This window comes from Anoplophora glabripennis, unplaced genomic scaffold (assembly GCF_000390285.2).
Source record: "Anoplophora glabripennis isolate ALB-LARVAE unplaced genomic scaffold, Agla_2.0 scaffold149, whole genome shotgun sequence".
In the NCBI taxonomy this organism is placed as follows: Eukaryota; Metazoa; Arthropoda; class Insecta; order Coleoptera; family Cerambycidae; genus Anoplophora; species Anoplophora glabripennis.
Window position 1 is genome coordinate 981,180 of NW_019416248.1, and position 26,316 is coordinate 1,007,495.

At 34.6% G+C, this 26,316-nt stretch overlaps 2 protein-coding genes across 2 annotated transcripts in view; one reads left to right on the forward strand and one right to left on the reverse strand.

The window, feature by feature from the left end:
- Nucleotides 1-496: 496 nt before the first annotated feature.
- Nucleotides 497-14,781, forward strand: LOC108911724 (small subunit processome component 20 homolog). The gene is made up of 14 exons (XM_018716722.2): nucleotides 497-603; nucleotides 661-947; nucleotides 1,009-1,342; nucleotides 1,398-2,591; nucleotides 4,132-4,730; nucleotides 5,393-5,557; nucleotides 5,612-8,222; nucleotides 8,660-8,850; nucleotides 10,576-10,831; nucleotides 10,888-11,493; nucleotides 12,083-12,253; nucleotides 12,476-12,868; nucleotides 12,926-13,108; nucleotides 13,256-14,781. The coding sequence occupies exons 1-14, from the start codon at nucleotides 559-561 to the stop codon at nucleotides 14,348-14,350; spliced, it is 8,130 nt and encodes a 2,709-aa protein (XP_018572238.1). The 5' UTR covers nucleotides 497-558; the 3' UTR covers nucleotides 14,351-14,781.
- Nucleotides 14,782-24,822: 10,041 nt separating this feature from the next.
- Nucleotides 24,823-26,316, reverse strand: part of LOC108911709 (1,5-anhydro-D-fructose reductase-like) — a 7,814-nt gene continuing 6,320 nt past the window's right edge. The window contains exon 6 of the mRNA XM_018716705.1: nucleotides 24,823-25,288. Coding sequence (XP_018572221.1) covers nucleotides 25,246-25,288 — 43 coding nt within the window. The 3' untranslated portion in view covers nucleotides 24,823-25,245. The remainder of the gene's footprint in view (nucleotides 25,289-26,316) is intronic.

Here is a 26,316-nt window from a genome sequence, read left to right on the forward strand (position 1 = left end):
AGTATATGATTCTAATCTACCTACTCTACTAATATTTGCTACAATTGATTAATTTTAATACTTACTATTCGCAACTGCCACCTAATTAATATGTAAGACACAACAATCACAGATAACAATTCAACAATAATTAAAACAAGTAGTAGTAAAATAAAATAAATCAGGGCCTACTAACTGTAGTTAAATAAATTTTCTACTTAATTATTTGATTTTAATGAAACTTATTTTAATGTATACCACATACACGATTATTCTTTCTAGATTTAGATTAGAACATGAAGATGATTTTGTCGTATTACTTTAAATTATAAAAAATATTTTTACATTTAAAAATTCCTGTTAATCATGTCCCCTGGTGTCTGAATTAGGTATTAGTTTAAAACTAATAGAAATAAACTACTCAAATTTGACCTACCTACCTAATCTATGATCTATGTGACCTACCACATGCCTTCAAAAGTGTGGTTATGTTGCTATAAAATGTCCACAATCCACATGTGAACTTCAACTTAAGTGATTTTATTTTATAGAATAGTGTAAATTTGTTATATCCACAAGATGAAAAATAAATCTGTACGCCACAAAGAATTAAATACTTTTAAGGTTGGTGTTTTGTTAAATTGTTTTTAAAGACTCTTATTTACATATTCTACATTTTAGTTTATACCATTTTCCGAGCGCATATCTAATATCGATGTGGATATTTTCCATAAAGTTGGTCATGAATATGAGACACAAACTGAGGAAAACGAGTCTTATTTTTACCAGGCTATCGATAAATGGAATGTGTTGAATTTAAGTGAAGGTTATGAAGCATTTCGTAAAGAGATACGAGCAAATGGTTATATTACGTTACCTCAAGTATTGCACTCTAAGGATCATATAATTGAAGTGTTAACTAAGCATTTAAAACTGAAAAACCCTTTGTGTCTTCAACCCTTGTTAGAGTAAGTTTTTCATTATGTTCTTTATGATCTTTCTGAGCTACGAAGTGTTGTTTAATTTTAGGATCGTTGTAGCAGTAGCAAAAGATTTACAAAGGGAGTTCTATCAGTATTATCCACAACTTCTAGAAATACTAATTGAGCTGTTAAACACCAAAGACGCAGAACAATTGGAATGGACTTTTACATGTCTTGCTTATTTATTTAAATTTCTTTCGAGATCATTAGTGAAAGATATAAACAACGTTTTTAACACCCTCCTTCCGTTGTTGTCTGATAATAAGCCTGACTATATAAATAGTTTTGCGGCTGAAAGTTTTGCTTTTGTCGCAAGAAAAGTCCGAGACAGAAAAGCATTTCTTACTTTGTTGTTAAAGGCGGTGAGGAGCAAACAAGATGTAAGTTAAAATATTTCGACACGTATCGTCATTTATTAAAATGAATCGTTTTTAGGGCGTTGCGGGTTGTGGGAAATTACTTTTTCATGTCGTTAACGGAATCGACGGCCACTTTCATAGTTCCGCTGAAACGATGCTTCCGTTTTTATTCTTGTCACTGTTCGATGAGAAGTTGCCTCAAATTGTTCTCTTCGAAGTTTTGGAGCAAGTTATAGCAAACATCGTCGTGAACATTCATCCTCAGAAAGGTCTGTTGTTGTGGTCTGTTTTTATAAAAATTTTAGAGAACCTTACCGAAACATTGCGAGCAAAGCCAGATGAAAAGGTTACTACGAATATTGAACTGACATTGAAACTGGTAGGTCAAAGTATTGAGTATAAAGGAGGGAAGTTTCTGCAGGATCCTGTGCCGTTAATTCAAAGTTTAATAAAATTATTAAATTGCAGTGAGCTTACGGAACCCGTTTTGTTAATCGTAGCTCAAATTGGTATTGTACTGTTGCTCTCAAAGCATATTAGAATACCACAAGAACACGCCTCGGGTTTAATTAGAAAATTATTGTCTCTTCCCCACAAATCGGTACTGTTGTATTTCATCGATCAAATCAGTGAATATGCATCATTCGAAGCCTTAATCTTGCCGAGTTTCTTGAAGTATTGCCTGAAAAATAATTTGGACTTTGATTGTTTTCGTTCCTTGACAAAGCTCGTGTTAAAAAAATCACCGCTCTGCGAAAGCGGCATAAAACTGGACGAATGGAATAAGTATCCGCTGGATTTTAAAGAAAATAACCAACAAATTATAAACGTTTTAAAAGATTTTATAACCGTAAGTGACGTAGTTCCAGGAAATTTTGAAAATTACTTTTGCAGTTTGATTTGTTTGCCGCATTTGAACATTAAAGAAAACACAGAATTATCGGAAATATTGAAGAGTAATACAAATTCCTTGATCGAAAGGATAAAAGGCAACGATGATGAAAGACAGTTAAAAAAATTATTATTTGTACTTAACGGTACGGTGGAATGTTTGATCCATTTATCGGGAAGTGCCGTGGTAGCCACAATTTTCAATGAAATTGCTGATTGTTTATTGAACTTGGCACAAAAACCCCAGTTTATTGTCAGTTTGAAGCTTTTAAGTTTATGTTTTACAACGTTGAGGAATAATAGAGATTTAATCACAATGGAGACGTTAATGAAAATTAATACAGCTTTGGAGAAGAATTTTAGTTCCCCCTTTCACGAGGTAAGTTATTTTGAATTTTTTAATTTGAAAATTTGGAAAAATTATTTTCATATTCAAGATTTTTTTGAAATTTATATTATTTTACGGATGTATTTTTATATTTTAGTAGTTTTTAATGATTTATCTATTACCGCAATTTTTACTTTATGTTGAAATTTTTAATTTTTGAACAATTACTAATAAAAAAGTGTAAAAAAATGTTTGCAACAATTTTTTTTATTTAAATAAATATTTCAATGCATATTTTGTATTACTACAATTTTTCAATTTTTTTTATTTGAAAATTTTTTAGATTTTGAAACATTTTGTACAAGAAAATCAACATTTTTTTGCATATTTGTATTGCTGCTTTTTTGATGAAATTTGGAATTTTTTAATTTGAAAATCCAGAATTTTACTATTTTGAAATATTTAATTTTTGAACAATTAAGTCCGGTGATTACTAATAAAAAAAGTCTGTAAAAAAAGTTCGTAACAATTTTTTCATTTAAATAAATTTTTCGATATTTTATATTATGTACTACAATTTTTCAATTTTTTTTCTTTTGAAATTTTTTAGATTTTGAAATATTTTGTACAAGAAAACCAACATTTTTTGCATATTCGTATTGCTGCTTTTTTGATATTTTGAATTTTTTAATTTGAAAATCCGAAAAAATTATTTTCATATTCAATATTTATTTTGAAATTTATTTTATTTTAGGGATGTATTTTTATATTTTAGTAGTTTTTAATTTATCTGTTACCGCAATTTTTACTTTATTTTGAAATTTTTTATTTTTGAACAATTAAATATCCGGTGATTACTAATAAAAAAAGTCTGTAAAAAATGTTCGTAACAATTTTTTTATTTAAAAAAATTTTTCAATATTTTGTACTACAATTTTTCTATTTTTTTTATTTTGAAATTTTTTAGATTTTGTAATATTTTGTACAAAAAAAAACAATTTTTTCTTACATATTCGTATTGCTGCTTTTTTGATGAAATTTTGAATTTTTCTATTTGGAAATCCAAAAAAATTATTTTCATATTCAAAACTATAAATATTAATAAAAAAAATCTGTAAAAAATGCTCCCTCCTAACTTTTTTATTTAAATAATATTAATTTTTTAATACATTAGTACTTATTACAAGTTTTCTTTTTTCTAATTTTTTAAAATTTTCAACTAGAAAATGTGGAGCATAAAAAACAAAAAATAAATAAATTTATATCATTCAAAAATAAAAAAAACATGTCAAATGGTTGCACAAAATGAATATGGGTGAGATATAACCCTCGAAGTATATATTATTTCTATTCAATGCCTACTACTACAAAGCACTACCTTGTGCCTACTGGCAGAGTGACCTACTGATCTTTTTTCAAAACCAACTGCACTCTTTAACACGATATTTACCATTTTTGTGTTAATTTTTGTTATTTTTTAAGCAACCAAAATATTCTTTAAATTAAATCTTCAAAATTTAGGCGATATCGATTAAGAAAAGTCCATATCCTGTTCATCGATGTTGCGTTAATAAATGTATGTCATTTTTAGGTTCGTTTGCTGACGTCTCACATTTACACCTTCTTCGACACCCTTTCAGAATTTAAATTAAGGCACTCCACAGACCCGGAAGTAAAAGCAGAAGCCTGGAGAGTGTTTTCTATTATTTACAACGTCGAATCGATAGAACCTCACGTTCACACGTACCGAGATCAGTTACAAAATCTCGAAAAACTTTCCTTCGACAAACCGCAGATGCTGATGTGCCAACAAACGGATTTCAAGACCATACCGCTGAGGTATTTATGCGGTACGCTGTATATAAATTTCCAGGTCTTGTGGGTACCCATCACAAAAATTATTACCTCGCACGCGAAGGGCTCGGAAGTAAATATTTTTTGGGTCGTGTTCGGTGAGGAATTGAGGAACGTTTGCGATAACGTTAAAAATCCCAAGGAAATAGCCGTCACCGATCTCGAAGGAAGCACGTGCGATTTTTTGGTGGAGATGTTCAGAGAAAGTCAGAAATTGAACGTGAAGCCTGATTTCACTAATTACCGACTGATGCTGTGGAAGGCGATGTCTATGTTTCCCGAAGTAGCGGAGGCTAAAACTAGGGACGTTTCGGAACTGTTCCTGGATTTCGTGGGGTAAGTTTCTAAAAAAAATTCTATAAATTCAATACAATACATTGCTGTCATTTTTACTTATATTGCGGGTATAATTCAGTGCTGGCCGGGGCATTAGTCCCCAGAGTAGTTGTTTTATGCGATGTCATCAGTTTCGAAACTTTTTTGCTTATTGGCGGCACAGATCTTGCTTTCATAACATTTGTGAAGTAGCAGGTTGCTCTGTGCTAGTGTGGCCATTTGAAGGCTTCGAAATTGGGCAGTAGTGGCTGTTCATAGATGTAGTAGCACTGTTACACTTACCTCTCTCACTCAACATCTGTAGTTAAACACAAATATTTGAAAAAACCAAAAAAAAAATAATAATAGGTTTGAAACTGGTATACGCCTGGTGGGTTTGGATGACGATGCTTCATCGGTTACTTCAATTGTCAAAATTAATCAAGGCCGGTTAACCTAACCCAAAAAACCGGTAAATTTTGCCATTCGTTACTGACCAATAATCGCAGCGTAGTTGTTTATTAAAAATTGCAAGTATAACTTGTTCTTTACCGTCTAGCTTGACATAACAAGTAAGAGAGTCAAATCGTGGCGCAGAATACAACAAAAGCCTTTTTTTTACTTGTTTTGTTTATTTAAATTCCTAATGATTTGTTGTGTAAGAATTATTTGCGCAATTTTAGGACAGAATATATGAAAGCCAACTCCGATGTTGGTTTGGTGTGTAGCATTAAGGAAAACTCTAAAGAACACATCAACGATGAAGAAGCCAACGACTTAGAAGACCAAGATGTGTTAAGAGAAACTTCAAATGCTCCGTCGAGACCTAGAAACAAAGCAACCATAAGGTAACGTCTAAAAACTCATCGTTGACATAATTCAGCATTCTACCTTTATTGCAGGACACTTCTGTGTAAATTAAACGTGTTCTCTCAAATCCGAAGCCCCATGTCCATGTACCGCGAACCCGACCTGTACAAACTCTACTTCGACCTTCTACAACACAGAGACGCCAACATTCAAAAGGCCGCCCTGGATTGCATCTTAACTTACAAACACAAATACTTAACACCTTACAAACAGAACTTATATAACTTGGTCGACGACAAAAATTTTAAGAACGAAATAACCACATTCCGTGTAGACAAAGAGAGTAACGTTATCGTTCCAGAACATCGACAGAATTTGATCCCCGTTATAATGCAAATAGTGTTCAGCAAAATGAGCGCCAAAACCGGTTTAAGAACCGGAGGCAAAGCGTCCAGTCAACTGAGGCGAAATCTCGTCCTGAGGTTCCTAGCGGGATGCGAGGAAAGCGAGATGTTGAGCTTCGTGGAGAAAGCTTTCCGGTTTTACGGGAAATTCCTCCATAACGACCCCGAAATACTAGTCGGTTCCATAGTTAGAGACCTGGATCTTGAAAAATTTATCCCGCCGAAGAGGCTACAAAGCACGGTTAATTTATTGAACGTGATTTTGGAACAATTTGGCGGCTTGATGGGCGATAAGCTTCTGAGTTACCTCCTCGACATCGTTCTCGTCGTCGGGGCCTTAGTCAAAGCGGCGTTCGACAGAAACGAGCAGATACACGCCGGATTCCTACCGATATTACGAAACGTACGAACGTCCTGCGTAAAAATAGTAAGCAGGTTTTTTGAGCACTTCGAGAGGTACCCCTGGTCCAACAAGCAGATCAACGCGATATTCACCGCGTTCGTCTGGCCCTACTTGGACAAGTTGAACGTTGAGGGCATCCACAGCCCGACGACTCTGTTGAAGTTGTTTTTGCAGTGGGGTTCCAACCCCAGGTACTTTCCGTTACTCGTCAAACACGAGGAGGGAAACGCGGACCGATATGTGTTACCCCACGTGGTGCAGTTACTGTTGAACGAAAAGAGTCACGTCACCGTCGTAAACGCTATCGAGGAAATGCTGGAAAAGATGTTAAGTCTGCAGCCGGACGAGGAAGATCGGCGGTTAGCGATACCCGTCGATAATTTGTTGCCGGTCCGAGCGGATATCTTGAAGAAAATCGGGGTGATCGACCAGTTAAATTACGGCAGCTGCGTTTTGCTTCCGCACGTCCCGCGGGTTCTTGACAAGATCAAGAGGAAACTGGCGGGTAAATCGAAGAACTTGAACCAGAGGGAGTTGTTCGTTCTGTCGAGGGTATCGGAGCTGGTTTGGGAAGCCGATATAAGCGACACGATTTTGCAGCTGCTTCTCCCCGTCGTTTTGAAAAAATGCAACGGTCCTGTCGGCGAGGAAGTTGTCCTGAAGTTCCTCACCACGATACTGAATCTAACCAAGAACGTTGACAAGCCTGAGATTCATTTGAAGGAAATATCTCCCTTGTTCGGGGAAATATCGTTCCCTTCGTGCAGGAAGATTTTGACACAAGTGTTGGATATCGTAGCCGGTAAATCGAACGACGAAAACCTCAGGATCGCTTCCGAACTGATACAAGAACTAAACGCGTGGGATTGCAAGTGGATCGATCAACCGGACTTCGAAAGACGGCACAACGCGTTTAAAAAGGTTCAGGAACTCATCGCCGAGGATAAAATAGAAATACGACTCGGCGTATTATTAATTCATAACCTCTACTTTTCGTTGAAGAACGAGAAAGACTTGTCGTTACGCGAGAACTCGACCCACACCTTAAAACTAATCTGCCCGGCTCTGATCAACAAACACCAAAACGTACACAAACATATCGACTATATTTTAAACGACACCATTTTCACGCTTATCAGAAGCGGGATGAAAAATTCAAAGAGCGACATCCGCAACGACTGCATTTCGTTACTCGGACACCTGGCTAGGGAGTGTCCGGAAAGCCACTTCATCTTGAGGGACCTGCACAAGTACACCAACAAAATGGACTTGGAAGTGGACTTCTTCGAGAACCTGACGCACCTGCAGATTCACAGACACGCCAGGGCCCTCCTGAAGTTCTGTCAGATCACGAAGGAGCAGGTCGCACCGCCGAATCCAAGAACTTTAACACAGTTCGTCCTTCCTCTAGCCTCGTTTTACTTGTGCGCCGAGAAGTACTCGTCGAAGAACAGTATCGTGGACGCCGCAATCGAAACTATAGGCGTCGTGTGCAGGATCTTACCGTGGCATCAGTACGAGGGCCTCCTCAAGTATTACCTGACCAGACTGAGGTACAAAGTCGAGTACCAGAAGCAGCTGGTCCGGCTCACGGTGGCTATTTTGGATGCTTTCCATTTCGACCTCAGTAAAGGTCATCCGAGCGAGGAGGGCGCGGGAATTAACGCGGAAGTACTAGTGCAGGCAGGGCAGAAGGAAGAAGAGGAAAAGAGAAACGATGAAAACGTTAATGAAGTTGATGTGGATGAAGAATTGAAGATTGACGACACTGAAGACGTTGAAGAAGAGGAAGATGGGGAGAACGAACAAGGCGATGCCGGTGAATTAGTGAAGATTTGCGAGAAAACTGCGGTGTTGTGCAAGTCGACGGCCACTAGAGTCATCAGGACCATCCAGGTAAGCCACTTTACAACAAATCAAAAAGACCTGGGTCCCCGGTTAAGTTTTCAGAATAGTCCTATCAAAAAAGAGTGAGATAAAAGCTGTAGGATGTCAAAAAACCAACATGACCTTGGATTTGACCTTGACTTTAACCTTCAAAGTCAAACCAAGGTCATCTTGAAAATATTTCATGGAACACCCTATTTTTATGCCAGCAATCTAGTGTCTTTTACGTCCAAATTTGGGGTCAGACAAATTTGACCTTGAAACTTAAGGTGAAGGTCACCAGCGCTTTCTTGATATCCTCCAACTATTATCTAAAACTTTCTTTATGGAACTCAATTCCGAAAATTTATTGGAAATTATCGAAATAGTGATGAAAATGAAAAAAATAAAAATAGTTGAACGAAAATCGTTGAGCGCCCATTAAACGAATATTTTGTTACTTCCAGTTGGTACTTTTACCTCAGCTACACAAATCGTTAGCGGAACTGACGCACCACGATTCCTCTCACAAACTAAACAGGAGGAAGACGGGGTCCGAGAGAGAAGAGGAAGATCTGTTGAGGGTACCGATCTCTCTGGCTGTCGTTAAGCTGTTGCAAAGGTTGCCCGTCCAAATTCTCGAGTCGAATTTACCGGGGTGAGAAATTTTTATATACACGTTTTTACGTTGGGGTTTTCCTTTTATACCGACAAACAAATTTTTCGAATAACGTTTTTTCTGAAACTCAGAAATACCAGAAAAGCCATTTGAAATTATTCCGTGATAAAATATTCAGTTTTTATACTAAAAACACGCGAATTAGTTACATTCTTATAGTAGTCATGTAAAAGCATTGGTAGTTTGGATTTTAAACAATACTTATACCGCTTGTATATAATTTCTGTTGTTGAGATGGTCATATTTTCAGTCGTGATGAATTAGTTGATGATATTAGTGTACGGTGAGTGTTATCAAAATGCTACCATAGCATCGCGATTGTGAATCAACGTTTCACCGTACAATTCTTAGGTTGGGATAGATTTGTTGTAGTATTACGACTGTTACTAGCAATTTTATAATTTCCAAAAAAAAAAAAAAAAAAAACGAATGGTTTATGGAAAATTGCCGAACAAATTTCCAACATTTTTCTTTAAATGCGGGTTATTCGAGACCACCCGTTCACACCTAAAATCCAAAGTACATGGTTATGTGAAAAACGGTTCAGATGAAAGTTACTGGTCTCCATAGGGCTCATATTCTCGTGACCTTATCTGTGACCTTGAAGGTAATTTTCAAGGTCAGCTTAGTTTTTTTTAAATGGAGATCCTTATTTTCAACCCCGGATTCGAAAATAGCGGAAAATTCTACGTACAGATGATGCATCACGTGTCATTTGACCCCCCCAAGGTCACATGAAGGTCAATTTTTTTTACTAAATATTTCCACCCAAATGACCCAGCAAAGTCAAGGTTTAGCGAAAAATGTGTCAGAGAAGCGCAAAATTTTTAACTAACACATTTCGATGACTGGAAACAATTTGTAAGGTTATTTCAAGGTCAACTTCGATTTTTTACGTAGGAACCCTCATCATATAGCAGTAAAAATTGTTTCCAATGTCAAAGTCAAGGTTATCGAAGCGTGTCACTTCAAAATTTTGCAACGTTTATCCGACACATTTTTCGCTAAACCCTAACTTTGCGGGGTTATTTGGCTGGAAAGATTCTGTTAAAAAAAATTGACCTTCATGGGGGGTCAAATGGTCGTCATCTGAACGTAGAATTTTCCGCACTTTCCTCATCCGGGGTTGAAAATAAGGGTTTCCATTTTAAAAAACTAAGTTGACCTTGAATAACCTTGAAATGACCTTCAAGGTCACAGACAAGGTCACAACAATATGTGCCAATTGGAGACTAGTACCTAAATACCTAAATATTTTATCATCTTGGTTGTTTTCCTAATAAAGTTGTATTTATTGAGAATGCGATTTTTTAAGTTTTATTAAGATTTAAAGGTGACAACACATTTTTCCAAATTTTATCTTAAAAAAACGAAACTGTATCAATTTATGTAAGTAATCAAAAGAATTGGGTTAAGTACAGTTCCCTGAGGAATTCCCATGAAACCAAGCCGACTAAACAAATTTTTTAGTGTTTTTAAAAATTTTTAGCAAATGTTGAAATTAAACCAACCGCATTGACTGAAATAAATATTTCAATCAACGCTGATCGGTTGATAATTTGCAATTTCACTTTTACATATTTTTTTTTTATAAAGAACCAATAACAAAAGAGTTATTTTTGTGTTTCTAAAAAAATTTATTTACTTTTTTGAGTTTTACGTTAAAAAAAATAAGGTAGAGTGCGATGCGTGTCAAATTTTCAGGGTATTTTTGAAGCTGTGCACTTTCCTCAAGTCTAAGTTAGACAGCGTCCGGAGGACGGCTAGAGAGACTCTGCAGAAAATAATGTTGACGCTGGGGCCAAAGTACTTAAGCTTGCTGCTGGCCGAGATAACGCCCCTGCTGACTAGAGGCTTCCAAGTTCACGTCCTGGTGTACACCCTACACGGGGTGCTCCATTGCTTGAAAAACCTGTACCAGCCAGGCGACATCGATAAAATACTACTGTCCGTGTTGAACGTAAGCAAACTTTAACAGACAGTATTTCGATGGTATAAAATCTATTTAATCCACAGCTCTGCACGGCGGATCTCTTCGGAACGCTCTCCGACGAGAAGGAAGTGAAGAAAATCACCGTGAAGGTATTCGAGGCGAAGTCCACGAAAAGCTACGACACGCTCCAGATCCTAGCTCAGTTCGTTACCCAGTCCTGCTTGCTGGACCTGCTCCTGCCGCTGAAACGAGTTCTAGAAACGTCGCACTCTTTCAAAACCACCCACAAGGCGCAGGAAGCTCTGAGATACGTCGCCTTGGGCCTGGTGGACAATTCCTTCGTCTCGGTAGAGTCGCTGCTGAAGTTCGCTTACGGCACCGCTTCCGAGAGCATTCCCCAGTTGGTTACCGCGAAGAAAAAGTCGCTTACCGAGAAGGAAAGGGAGAAACTGCGAAGGGAGAAGGAGGACTGTTTTGTTATTCCGAAAGTCCCGGGTAACAGGACCGCGTACAGGGAGCAGAACGTGAGGATCTCGGCGCAGACCAACGCTCACTTGCTGGTGGAGTTTGGGCTGAGGCTGTGCTTTGTGATGCTGAAGAGGGACAAGCTGAGGGATGAGGACTATAAGCCTTTCATCGATCCGTTCGTGGCGGTGTTTCAGAGGTGTCTCAAGTCTAAACACGTCAAGGTGAGTTTGGATTCATTCATAATCTAACCTCCTCAAAACGGCGTATAAACAAATAGTGTAATTTGTTTATAAGTTTGATTTATCAGTGTTGCGAGAAACAACTACTCCGAGAACTATATACCCCTACCGGCATTGAATTATACTCGCAACACCTAGGATCGTTTGTCAGTTTAACCCGCCAGGCACAGACTGGTTTCGGACTTATTGGTCCTCACAGTGTCATAGGTTTTTCAAAAAAAAATCATAACTTGTTTATTTATAAACATTAAGACTTCAAATTTCGTTTCCAGGACGTTTTTTAAAGGGTTAAAAATTACTATAAAATGCATTTTTTTCAATATATTTAACCGTTATTATGAAGTTTAACGGTTCATTGATTTATTCCCGAAATTTCAAGTCTTAATGTTTATAAATAAACAAGTTATGAATTTAAAAAAAAAAAACGCCATCTCGGCTAAAAATGGTCTAAGAACAATTTTTTTTTAAATTCCTGAAAAATTACCAGGATACTGGGTTATTAGTACTAACCTCACTCTAGATTGTTTCAAAGTGAAAGAAACTTTTTTTCTACTAGCGTATTTACTTTCAGCTTAGCACCTTAACTCTTCAGTGCCTCAGCTGGACCATGAGGTACGATCTGCCCTCTATGAGAGAGCAGGTCAAATCGATCACGAAGGACATCTTTGCCATCCTCCACAAGTACGCTTCGGCTGGATTGAGCAAAGGCGACAACTTTGATTTGGTCGTGGCTGCTTTCAAGGTAACAGAATACGTACAAATCGCATAAAAATTAACGGACCAAGGTAGTGATTCGACACGGTTGAGTTGTGGGTGCGAGAAGCCTATGCTCCTTACCTACGCGTGCGGTTTGTTTCTAGTGCGATGAACCGACGCTTGTAAAACGACAATCCGAAAGAGAAGATCCTTAAAAACAGATTAATTTGCGCTAATTTTGACGCACGTAATTTTTGTTTGTTTCCAGGCGATGGCCGTTCTTGTCAGGGACGTAAAACACCACACGATCGACACAAACCAACTGAAAGCGTTACTCTTGTACGCGGAGCAGGATATGCACGATCACGACCGACAGGCCACGGCTTTCACTCTGTTGAAAGCGATAATTGCGAGGAAACTAATAGTCCCGGAGATAAACGATGTGATGGAAAAAGTGGCGGATCTCAGTATAACCTCCGAGTTGAGTCACGTCAGGGAACAGTCCAGGGTGGTTTTCCATCAGTTCCTAATGGACTACCCCCTGGGGAACACCCTGGAAAAGCATTTGGGGTTCTACGTTTCCCAGATGAGTTACGAACTCCAATACGGCAGAGAATCGGCCATTGAAATGATACGGACGCTGATAAATTCCTTCCCGTTGGTAAGAAACGATCGTAATAAAAATCTGTATCGTTTGTATTTTGTGATTTTTTTCCAGGACGTCTTGAAAACACACAGCGGGACGTTGTTAATAACGTTGGGTGCCAGACTGGTTAACGATGAGATCCCCGAATGCAGGAAAATGATCGCCGACGCGTTGTCTTCGATGCTGCAGAAGTTGCCCAAGGCGGACCGGGACCCGCTTTTCGAAATCGTTACGCTTTGGTTAAACGATAAACATGTGAGTACGTTTTAATGACACCGAAAACACGTTTTGTTAATATTTTCGAAAACTCAACTTATAATAAAAATACCCGGTATGGCAGCTGTAGGAGTAGTTTCGTTTTATAAATACGCCGCAATTATAGAACTATTTCTGTTGTTTTAGGTGAGTCACCGTCGGCTCGCCGCACAGCTCTGCGGCCTCTTCGTGACCGTCGAGAAGAGCGATTTCGAAAGCAGACTGGCCGTTCTCACTCCCCTACTACTGAAACAGTTCGGACTGAACAATTCCCCGGGAAAGTTCGTCAAACTCAAAAAAGACGATGAATCGACAGACGCGGAATACCAGCGAGTCAAAGACCACCACCTCTTCCAAGTTCTGCAGCTGCTGTTGAAAATCTGCGCGCAGTGCCCTTCGTTCTTAAAACAAACGCACACCGTCGAATCTCTGGCCTTGCACGTACAAACGTTGCTGGCGTATCCGCACGACTGGGTAAGGTTAGCGGCGGCGCAGTTTCTCGGGTTCGTTTTATCGGCTTTGGACATCGAACGTTTGTCGTACTTGATCGCCTTGAACGGATCCGACGACGGTTACCTTTACAGCGACCCCGTCAACGCCGTGAAATCTTTGACCTTGGACTTGTGCGATCAGCTGCAAGCGGACGGTATCAAAAGCGACTTAGCGGAGCAAGTCGTGAAAAACTTGGTGTTCGTCGCGAGGGTGTTGCCCAAAGCTTCCGACGGCGATACGAAAATCAGTCTGCTGTGGCTGACGAAACGTATGCGGAAAGTGGTGAATGCCGAGATCGTCGCGAATTCCACCAGCACCGTTCTGCGGACGGAAGTGTTCAAATGGGTAGCGGGCGTGGGGATGGCCTTGGAAGTTGAGGCTATCATGCCGGTTTTGCACCATTTGCTGGCGCCGTTGGTGAGGGAAATGATTACGACGGAAGAGAAGAACGCCCCGCTCCGGCAGTTGTCCAAGGAAGTGGCGAATCTCATCAAGAATAAAGTCGGCATGGAGGCCTACACCTCTACTTTGTCGAGGCTGCAACGAACTTTATCCGTGAAGAGGGCGGAGAGGAAAAGGAGCAGAACTCAGTTGGCGGTGACCAATCCGGAAATGTTCGCTAAGAAGAAGATTAAGAGGCACGAGAAGAAGAAGGAGTCGAAGAAGAGGAAGTTGGCCGAGATGAAGGGGACGAAGAAGAGTTTTAAAAAGAGGAAAGTTATGGAGTTGGACAGTTCGGAGATTATGTGACGTTCGACGGGCGAAGTAGCGACGTTTCGTTCTTTCGAGGGATTTTTAAAAGTAAGTGCGCGTTGACGGGGATGTAACACAAATAAGTGTAAAAAACGAAGTATTTACGAGGAAAACAAACTAATTCGTGTTATTCCGTGAAAATTTTTACCGTTTTCTTTGAAAATTTTTTTATTGCTCAATTTTTCACCAAAAAAATCTCAAATATTTCCAGCACTACATATAGTATACAGCTGCGGACAAAAAAAGGTTTCCTATTTACGTTTTTTGACCAGTTTTGTACTTGAAACATTTTATATGGGAACATTTTTTTGTCCTCGACTGTACAAAAGATACAAAGATTATAGAAAAGTTGTGATACTTATGTTGTTATTGATTTTTATTCAAAATCAATAAAGTAAAGAAAAAAGTAACTCTTTTTTATTGATACCAGCTTCAAGACTGTAGTTAAAAGAACTACAACAACAGACATGATTACTGATTATTTAGTGGTAAACAAGCAACTATCATTAGAAGAAATTGAGGTGAAAGAAATACCGTCCATTGAAAATTCACTCAAACGCTATCTAGTTAAGTTACCATTTGAAATGAAAGAAAAGGTTTATGATTCAGCATTTTGGCCTGAGGGAGTAGGCGTGAGGCGCTTTGACTTTAGTAAACATAAAGAGTTTCTGGAGTCACAGGAAAGTGGTGGAAATTTTTTACAGAATTAAAAAAGCTGGAAGATACACATACACAAAAATCTATAGAAATAAGTGTAATACACCAAAATGCACAATCTATTGGTAACTGTACAAATATGTTAGAAGCATTAGTCAATAGTTATGTAGGCTGCTCCTTCTTATGTATATCTGAACATTGGAAGACTGAACACCAACTGAGGGAACATGGAATAAACAATTTTTACCTTGTGTCTTATTTCTGCAGGAAACATCAGGAACATGGGGGGTCAGCAGTGTTTGTGAAGAAAGGTATCAACGGAAAAGAANATTTTTTTTATATTTGTGAAATTTTTGATTCTGTGCGTTCAGTTGTAAGTGGACGGAATCAAATACGACTTAACGGAGCAAGTCATGAATTATGTGAAAATGTTAAGAAATTTTAAAATTGCAAATAGCCTACTCTACTAATTTTTTATTACAACTGCGGACAAAAAAAAAGTTTCTCATTTATGTTTTTTGACCAGTTTTGTACTTGAAATTCTTAAACATTTTAAATTGGAACATTTTTTGTCCTCGACTGTACAGAGGATACAGAGATTATAGAAAAGTTGTGATACTTATGTTGTTATTGATTTTTATTCAAAAGCAATAAAGTAAAGAAAAAAGTAACTCTTTTTTATTGATACCAGCTTCAAGACTGTAGTTAAAAGAACTACAACAACAGACATGATTACTGATTATTTAGTGGTAAACAAGCAACTATCATTAGAAGAAATTGAGGTGAAAGAAATACCGTCCATTGAAAATTCACTCAAACGCTATCTAGTTAAGTTACCATTTGAAATGAAAGAAAAGGTTTATGATTCAGCATTTTGGCCTGAGGGAGTAGGCGTGAGGCGCTTTGACTTTAGTAAACATAAAGAGTTTCTGGAGTCACAGGAAAGTGGTGGAAATTTTTTACAGAATTAAAAAAGCTGGAAGATACACATACACAAAAATCTATAGAAATAAGTGTAATACACCAAAATGCACAATCTATTGGTAACTGTACAAATATGTTAGAAGCATTAGTCAATAGTTATGTAGGCTGCTCCTTCTTATGTATATCTGAACATTGGAAGACTGAACACCAACTGAGGGAACACGGAATAAACAATTTTTACCTTGTGTCTTATTTCTGCAGGAAACATCAGGAACATGGGGGGTCAGCAGTGTTTGTGAAGAAAGGTATCAACGGAAAAGAAAACAAGGAGTTAAAACTGTTATCGATTGCAGGTGAAATTGAGTGCTCAGCTGCAAATATTAGAATAAATGGTGAACATATCATTGTAATGTCAATATACAGACCATCTGGTGCTAATTATGAAGTGTTTCTAATTCAAATGGAAGAAATGTTAGAATGTGTAAGTAAGAACAAAAATAGCAAAGTAATAATTGCGGGTGATTTTAATGTAGATATATGCAAGGACTATAATTTAAAAAATGAACTATTGTCACTGTTACAGTCATATAACTTTGAACATAATATAAAAGAGTACACTCGAATTACACCTACTAGCAAATCTGGAATTGACAATATATTTACTAATTTTCAGTGACCCTATGCAAAGATGGCCAAAGTGCAAGATCTGATGTTGTTGAAACGACATTGGGTGTACCGCAGGGAAGTACTATTGGCCCTCTTTTGTTTATAATATATATAAATGACCTAAACGAAGTAATAAACATAAATAGAAAGTGTGATATTGTGAATTATGCAGATGATACCAATATAATAATGAGCAGGGGGAGCTTTACTGAGCTATTGGAAGATGCAGATAATATATTATCTGAAACAAATAAATGGTTCACTAAAAATAAACAGATCTTAAATAAGGACAAAACAGGTGTAGTACTATTTAAAACCACACATGCTCAATATGAAACAATACAAAATATTAATTTTACAATGTCACCAATTAATTCAACTCATAGTACTAAGTTTCTTGGTATTTATATAGACACTGTGCTAAATTTTAAAGACCATGTCCAACATGTTGTTATGCGACTTAATAATGTAATTTATTCAATGAGGATTATAGCGCAATACATAAAGCGAGATGCATTGAAAATAGTTTACCATGCTAACTTTGAATCTGTGTTTCGATATGGTATAATTTTTTATGGCAGTAGTTCAGATGCCGAAAGGATTTTTATTATTCAAAAGCGCGTGTTACGAATAATCCTAAAAATGAAGAGTAGAGAATCGTGCAGGGGAAAATTCAAGGAAAATAAAATTTTAACTTTCACAGCTGTTTACATACAAGAAATATTATTATTCTTTTTAAAAAACAGGCATCTGTTCACAAAAATGTCTTCACAACATAACCATCAAACCAGAACTGAGGATTATTCCTATCCGATACACAGATTGACAGTTACAGAAAAAGGTGCCTTTTATAATTGTATTAAAATGTATAATAACTTGCCTGCTGATGTAAGAATAATTTCAGATATAATAATTTTCAAAAAGAAAATTTTCAATTTATTAATAGATCTGGAACCATATACTGTAAATGAGTATTTTAATAGTAATAGCTTGTAAGGATGAATTGATCTCTGAAATCTATTACATAGGTATTTCTTTTTTCTATATGGATAGTTGTAAAGTTGTTAGTGCTGTAATAGCAAAGCTCTGTTGACATTATTTTCATTAATGTTACTGGATCTATGTAACTGTTCTTGAAAATAAAGATTATTATTATTATTATTATTAAGACTTCTGGTTTCGAGAAAATTTTATGCAGACTTTTCCATGACTTAAAAAAATTAAATTTTTTTTATATTTGTGAAATTTTTGATTCTGTGCGTTCAGTTGCAAGTGGACGGAATCAAATACGACTTAACGGAGCAAGTCATGAATTATGTGAAAATGTTAAGAAATTTTAAAATTGCAAATAGCCTACTCTACTAATTTTTTATTACAACTGCGGACAAAAAAAAAAGTTTCTCATTTATGTTTTTTGACCAGTTTTGTACTTGAAATTCTTAAACATTTTAAATTGGAACATTTTTTGTCCTCGACTGTACAGAGGATACAGAGGTTATAGAAAAGTTGTGATAATTATATTGTTGCTGATTTTTATTCAAAATCAATAAAGTAAAGAAAAAAGTTACTCTTTTTTATTGATACCAGCTTCGAATCTTCTGATTATGAGAAACTTTTACGTAGACTTTTCGATTATTAACAAAATTCAATTTTTTTTATATTGTGAAATTTTTTATTCTTTGCGATCAGTTGCAAGTGGACGGAATCAAATACGACTTAACAGAGCAAGTCATGAATTATGTAAAAATGCTAAGAAATTTTAAAATTACAAATGGCCTATTCTACATATTTTTCTACTACGTATAGTATACTGCTGCGGACAAAAAAAAGTTTTCCATTTACGTTTTTTGACCAGTTTTGTACTTAAAACAATTAAAACATTTTAAATTGAAACATTTTTTTGTCCTCGACTGTACAAAGGATATATTTGTTTATGAAATTTTTGATTCTGTGCGATCAGTTGCAAATGGACGGAATCAAATACGACTTAATAGAGCAAGTCATGAATTATGTAAAAATGCTAAGAAATTTTAAAATTACAAATGGCCTATTCTACATATTTTTCTACTACGTATAGTATACAACCGCGGACAAAAAAAAGTTTCTCATTTACGTTTTTAGACCAGTTTTGTACTGAAAACTCTTAAACATTTTAAATTGGAACATTTTTTTGTCCTCGACTGTACAGAGGATACAAAGGTTATAGAAAAGTTGTGATAATTATATTGTTACTAATTTATATGAACTGTGAACAAAAAAAAAAAAGTTTTCTGCTTAAACTACTTATGGTCTTTTACCAGTTTTGTGTTTGAAACTCTTCAATATTTCAAGTGGGAAACTTTTTGGTCCGCGACTGTACAGTTTATAGAAAAGTTGTGATAATTATATTGTTACTAATTTATATGAACTGTGAACAAAAAAAAAAAAGTTTTCTGCTTAAACTACTTATGGTCTTTTACCAGTTTTGTGTTTGAAACTCTTCAATATTTCAAGTGGGAAACTTTTTGGTCCGCGACTGTACAGTTTATAGAAAAGTTGTGATAATTATATTGTTACTAATTTATATGAACTGTGAACAAAAAAAAAAAAGTTTTCTGCTTAAACTACTTATGGTCTTTTACCAGTTTTGTGTTTGAAACTCTTCAATATTTCAAGTGGGAAACTTTTTGGTCCGCGACTGTACAGTTTATAGAAAAGTTGTGATAATTATATTGTTACTAATTTATATGAACTGTGAACAAAAAAAAAAAAGTTTTCTGCTTAAACTACTTATGGTCTTTTACCAGTTTTGTGTTTGAAACTCTTCAATATTTCAAGTGGGAAACTTTTTGGTCCGCGACTGTACAGTTTATAGAAAAGTTGTGATAATTATATTGTTACTAATTTATATGAACTGTGAACAAAAAAAAAAAAGTTTTCTGCTTAAACTACTTATGGTCTTTTACCAGTTTTGTGTTTGAAACTCTTCAATATTTCAAGTGGGAAACTTTTTGGTCCGCGACTGTACAGTTTATAGAAAAGTTGTGATAATTATATTGTTACTAATTTATATGAACTGTGAACAAAAAAAAAAAAGTTTTCTGCTTAAACTACTTATGGTCTTTTACCAGTTTTGTGTTTGAAACTCTTCAATATTTCAAGTGGGAAACTTTTTGGTCCGCGACTGTACAGTTTATAGAAAAGTTGTGATAATTATATTGTTACTAATTTATATGAACTGTGAACAAAAAAAAAAAAGTTTTCTGCTTAAACTACTTATGGTCTTTTACCAGTTTTGTGTTTGAAACTCTTCAATATTTCAAGTGGGAAACTTTTTGGTCCGCGACTGTACAGTTTATAGAAAAGTTGTGATAATTATATTGTTACTAATTTATATGAACTGTGAACAAAAAAAAAAAAGTTTTCTGCTTAAACTACTTATGGTCTTTTACCAGTTTTGTGTTTGAAACTCTTCAATATTTCAAGTGGGAAACTTTTTGGTCCGCGACTGTACAGTTTATAGAAAAGTTGTGATAATTATATTGTTACTAATTTATATGAACTGTGAACAAAAAAAAAAAAGTTTTCTGCTTAAACTACTTATGGTCTTTTACCAGTTTTGTGTTTGAAACTCTTCAATATTTCAAGTGGGAAACTTTTTGGTCCGCGACTGTACAGTTTATAGAAAAGTTGTGATAATTATATTGTTACTAATTTATATGAACTGTGAACAAAAAAAAAAAAGTTTTCTGCTTAAACTACTTATGGTCTTTTACCAGTTTTGTGTTTGAAACTCTTCAATATTTCAAGTGGGAAACTTTTTGGTCCGCGACTGTACAGTTTATAGAAAAGTTGTGATAATTATATTGTTACTAATTTATATGAACTGTGAACAAAAAAAAAAAAGTTTTCTGCTTAAACTACTTATGGTCTTTTACCAGTTTTGTGTTTGAAACTCTTCAATATTTCAAGTGGGAAACTTTTTGGTCCGCGACTGTACAGTTTATAGAAAAGTTGTGATAATTATATTGTTACTAATTTATATGAACTGTGAACAAAAAAAAAAAAGTTTTCTGCTTAAACTACTTATGGTCTTTTACCAGTTTTGTGTTTGAAACTCTTCAATATTTCAAGTGGGAAACTTTTTGGTCCGCGACTGTACAGTTTATAGAAAAGTTGTGATAATTATATTGTTACTAATTTATATGAACTGTGAACAAAAAAAAAAAAGTTTTCTGCTTAAACTACTTATGGTCTTTTACCAGTTTTGTGTTTGAAACTCTTCAATATTTCAAGTGGGAAACTTTTTGGTCCGCGACTGTACAGTTTATAGAAAAGTTGTGATAATTATATTGTTACTAATTTATATGAACTGTGAACAAAAAAAAAAAAGTTTTCTGCTTAAACTACTTATGGTCTTTTACCAGTTTTGTGTTTGAAACTCTTCAATATTTCAAGTGGGAAACTTTTTGGTCCGCGACTGTACAGTTTATAGAAAAGTTGTGATAATTATATTGTTACTAATTTATATGAACTGTGAACAAAAAAAAAAAAGTTTTCTGCTTAAACTACTTATGGTCTTTTACCAGTTTTGTGTTTGAAACTCTTCAATATTTCAAGTGGGAAACTTTTTGGTCCGCGACTGTACAGTTTATAGAAAAGTTGTGATAATTATATTGTTACTAATTTATATGAACTGTGAACAAAAAAAAAAAAGTTTTCTGCTTAAACTACTTATGGTCTTTTACCAGTTTTGTGTTTGAAACTCTTCAATATTTCAAGTGGGAAACTTTTTGGTCCGCGACTGTACAGTTTATAGAAAAGTTGTGATAATTATATTGTTACTAATTTATATGAACTGTGAACAAAAAAAAAAAAGTTTTCTGCTTAAACTACTTATGGTCTTTTACCAGTTTTGTGTTTGAAACTCTTCAATATTTCAAGTGGGAAACTTTTTGGTCCGCGACTGTACAGTTTATAGAAAAGTTGTGATAATTATATTGTTACTAATTTATATGAACTGTGAACAAAAAAAAAAAAGTTTTCTGCTTAAACTACTTATGGTCTTTTACCAGTTTTGTGTTTGAAACTCTTCAATATTTCAAGTGGGAAACTTTTTGGTCCGCGACTGTACAGTTTATAGAAAAGTTGTGATAATTATATTGTTACTAATTTATATGAACTGTGAACAAAAAAAAAAAAGTTTTCTGCTTAAACTACTTATGGTCTTTTACCAGTTTTGTGTTTGAAACTCTTCAATATTTCAAGTGGGAAACTTTTTGGTCCGCGACTGTACAGTTTATAGAAAAGTTGTGATAATTATATTGTTACTAATTTATATGAACTGTGAACAAAAAAAAAAAAGTTTTCTGCTTAAACTACTTATGGTCTTTTACCAGTTTTGTGTTTGAAACTCTTCAATATTTCAAGTGGGAAACTTTTTGGTCCGCGACTGTACAGTTTATAGAAAAGTTGTGATAATTATATTGTTACTAATTTATATGAACTGTGAACAAAAAAAAAAAAGTTTTCTGCTTAAACTACTTATGGTCTTTTACCAGTTTTGTGTTTGAAACTCTTCAATATTTCAAGTGGGAAACTTTTTGGTCCGCGACTGTACAGTTTATAGAAAAGTTGTGATAATTATATTGTTACTAATTTATATGAACTGTGAACAAAAAAAAAAAAGTTTTCTGCTTAAACTACTTATGGTCTTTTACCAGTTTTGTGTTTGAAACTCTTCAATATTTCAAGTGGGAAACTTTTTGGTCCGCGACTGTACAGTTTATAGAAAAGTTGTGATAATTATATTGTTACTAATTTATATGAACTGTGAACAAAAAAAAAAAAGTTTTCTGCTTAAACTACTTATGGTCTTTTACCAGTTTTGTGTTTGAAACTCTTCAATATTTCAAGTGGGAAACTTTTTGGTCCGCGACTGTACAGTTTATAGAAAAGTTGTGATAATTATATTGTTACTAATTTATATGAACTGTGAACAAAAAAAAAAAAGTTTTCTGCTTAAACTACTTATGGTCTTTTACCAGTTTTGTGTTTGAAACTCTTCAATATTTCAAGTGGGAAACTTTTTGGTCCGCGACTGTACAGTTTATAGAAAAGTTGTGATAATTATATTGTTACTAATTTATATGAACTGTGAACAAAAAAAAAAAAGTTTTCTGCTTAAACTACTTATGGTCTTTTACCAGTTTTGTGTTTGAAACTCTTCAATATTTCAAGTGGGAAACTTTTTGGTCCGCGACTGTACAGTTTATAGAAAAGTTGTGATAATTATATTGTTACTAATTTATATGAACTGTGAACAAAAAAAAAAAAGTTTTCTGCTTAAACTACTTATGGTCTTTTACCAGTTTTGTGTTTGAAACTCTTCAATATTTCAAGTGGGAAACTTTTTGGTCCGCGACTGTACAGTTTATAGAAAAGTTGTGATAATTATATTGTTACTAATTTATATGAACTGTGAACAAAAAAAAAAAAGTTTTCTGCTTAAACTACTTATGGTCTTTTACCAGTTTTGTGTTTGAAACTCTTCAATATTTCAAGTGGGAAACTTTTTGGTCCGCGACTGTACAGTTTATAGAAAAGTTGTGATAATTATATTGTTACTAATTTATATGAACTGTGAACAAAAAAAAAAAAGTTTTCTGCTTAAACTACTTATGGTCTTTTACCAGTTTTGTGTTTGAAACTCTTCAATATTTCAAGTGGGAAACTTTTTGGTCCGCGACTGTACAGTTTATAGAAAAGTTGTGATAATTATATTGTTACTAATTTATATGAACTGTGAACAAAAAAAAAAAAGTTTTCTGCTTAAACTACTTATGGTCTTTTACCAGTTTTGTGTTTGAAACTCTTCAATATTTCAAGTGGGAAACTTTTTGGTCCGCGACTGTACAGTTTATAGAAAAGTTGTGATAATTATATTGTTACTAATTTATATGAACTGTGAACAAAAAAAAAAAAGTTTTCTGCTTAAACTACTTATGGTCTTTTACCAGTTTTGTGTTTGAAACTCTTCAATATTTCAAGTGGGAAACTTTTTGGTCCGCGACTGTACAGTTTATAGAAAAGTTGTGATAATTATATTGTTACTAATTTATATGAACTGTGAACAAAAAAAAAAAAGTTTTCTGCTTAAACTACTTATGGTCTTTTACCAGTTTTGTGTTTGAAACTCTTCAATATTTCAAGTGGGAAACTTTTTGGTCCGCGACTGTACAGTTTATAGAAAAGTTGTGATAATCTTGTTATTTTTTTGTTGCTCAAAATCAATGAAAGTAAAGTAACTTTTTTATTCGTACTTTGTTCAACTCTTGTAGTTTTTAAAAATTTTTACTCAAACTATGATGTATTTGTTAACAAAACCCAATTTTTTTATATTTATTAAATCTTCGGATTTGGACAATCAGTTGCATTACCATTTTTTTTTAAATGTTGTCACTCATCTTTCCTCCAGAACAAAATCTTAAATTATGTGAATATATTTGGAAAGAAGAAATTATAAATTTAAAAACATCGTACTCTGTATTTTCATTACTACATACAGTTTACAGCTGTGGACAAAAAAAGTTTCCAACTTGAGGTACTTTATGGTAATTAAAACAGGATTTTACTAGCTTTATACTTGAAACTATTTCAAACACTTTTAAGTTAAGGAACCTTTTTTTGTCCGCGACTGTACGGAGATATATATTTTATAGAGAAGTTGTAATAACTTTATTTTTATTTTTTACTGGTTTGTTAACAAAGTTCAATCTGTTTTGTATTTACTTAAAAAATCTGACTGTGTTTGTGCTATCGGTTGCAATCGGATAGAATCCAAAGTGTCAATTTTCTTTAAACAAAATCTTATTGCTCAACTTTCCACCAAAAGAAAGTTCCAAATAATGTGAAAATATTACTTGAGTGGAACAAATTTTGAAATTAAAAACCCTGCTCTATATTTTCATTACTACATATAGTATACAGCTGTGGACAAAAAAGTTTCTCACTTAAACTACTTAGTCCTTTACTAGTTTCGTGTTTGAAACTCCTGCAATAAATTTAAGTGGGAAACCTTTTTTTGTCTGCGACTGTAAAGCCGATACACAGTTTACAGAAAAGTTGTGACAATTTTTTTATTCAGAATCAATAAAGAAACACTAAGGCAACTTTTTTAAATACCGTCTTCTATTTGCGTGATTTTCGGAAACCTTTACAAGGTTTAATAAAAAAAAAACTAATTAATTTTTTATTTTATTTTTTTGTCTTCAATTCGACTACACTAAAATCTGTATTGCATTAAGTAATGCCTGAAAGCAAGCTTACAGTGAATATATAATGTCTTTCTAAAAAGGTAGGCTGCTTTAATATCTTCCATTCTTAACACATGCTCAATGTGAATCGAAATTTTGTGTAATTTATTGAATATTTACTTGAACATGACGGATTGCCTCAAAAATTCTGAATAACTGCAGAAATATGTATGTGTAAAAGATGTAGAAGTTATTAATGTAGCCAGGCTGAGTTTACACAAATTTAAGGCATAAATAATAATTAAAATTACATCTATTCCTATCTAGAGATACCTAAATCACAATATAATATACCAGGTATAAGCAAGCATATCCCGACTATGACTAAAGTAATCTTTTCAGCGAGTTGGCTTACACTAATTCCTTGAAGGGATATTCAGGATGATTTTCAATTCTGAAAAAAATAGTGATTGTTAATAACCTAACAAACAGTAGATAAAAAAATGTGTAGTCTGCATGAATACGGTAAGTATCTACACTAATGCAAACAATAGGCCCATTCAGTAAAATTTTTTATTGCATATTTCAAAAGTTTACCCTTTAATTAGTTAGTATGCCAAAAATCAATTTTTTGTTTCAACAAGAAATGTGTGAAATAAATTAATGAAAACAGAGCGCGGAAAAACGTTGAGCAACCATTGCCTGACGTCATAATAGAGCACTCCGCTCACGCTCGCTCTCTTCCCATTCTGTGTTAATACATACGATATGTGGATCGATTCGCAGTTTCGTTAATTATTGTTTTTATGTCTAAATGGGTCGAAACCGAGGATTGTACAAATATTGTATAGTTCCAGGCTGCAAAAGTACCTCAGGATCGACTCCGAATAAAATATTTATTTCATTACCGAAAAATGAAAAGTTTGTGTGATGTTATCCACGGTTTCCCCAGCCACGGTATGCAACTCAAAACCACCTTCGTTTTTCTTTGGATGCACGTCTAGGGGGTTGTAAAATATTATTATTTGAACATTTAGAGCACAATTCTCAACTTTATGCCGGAAATAAATTCTGCCCCATCTAAATGTTCGTGTTCACAAAAAATTCGAAATACGACGGCGACAGGGACCTATAAGCAGTTAAGAACCACTCTAGTTTTTCTTTGGTTTTCCATCTAGAGGGTTTTAAATATTATTATTTGAACATTTAGAGCAGAATTATAAAATTTATGCTGGAAAAAATTTCTGCCCCATCTAAACGTACCCGTTCACAAAAATTTCGAAATACGTCGGCGAGAGGGACCTATAAGCAACTCAGAACCACCCTCGTTTTTCTTTGGTTGCCCGTCTAAGAGGTTATAAATATTATTATTTAAACATTTAGAGCAGAATTTTCAAATTTATGTCGAAAAAATAAATTCTACCCCATCTAAACGTTCCCGTCCACAAAAATTTCGAAATACGTTGCGAGAGGCACCTATAA

What these genes read in the sequence shown, in the direction of transcription:
- LOC108911724 (XM_018716722.2), top strand. Translation starts at nt 559, where the DNA reads ATGAAAAATAAATCTGTACGCCACAAAGAATTAAATACTTTTAAG. An exon ending in CTGTTCCTGGATTTCGTGGG is followed by an intron (nt 4,731 to 5,392) that starts GTAAGTTTCTAA and finishes GCGCAATTTTAG; the next exon opens with GACAGAATATATGAAAGCCA. An exon ending in TACTACTGTCCGTGTTGAAC is followed by an intron (nt 10,832 to 10,887) that starts GTAAGCAAACTT and finishes TTTAATCCACAG; the next exon opens with CTCTGCACGGCGGATCTCTT.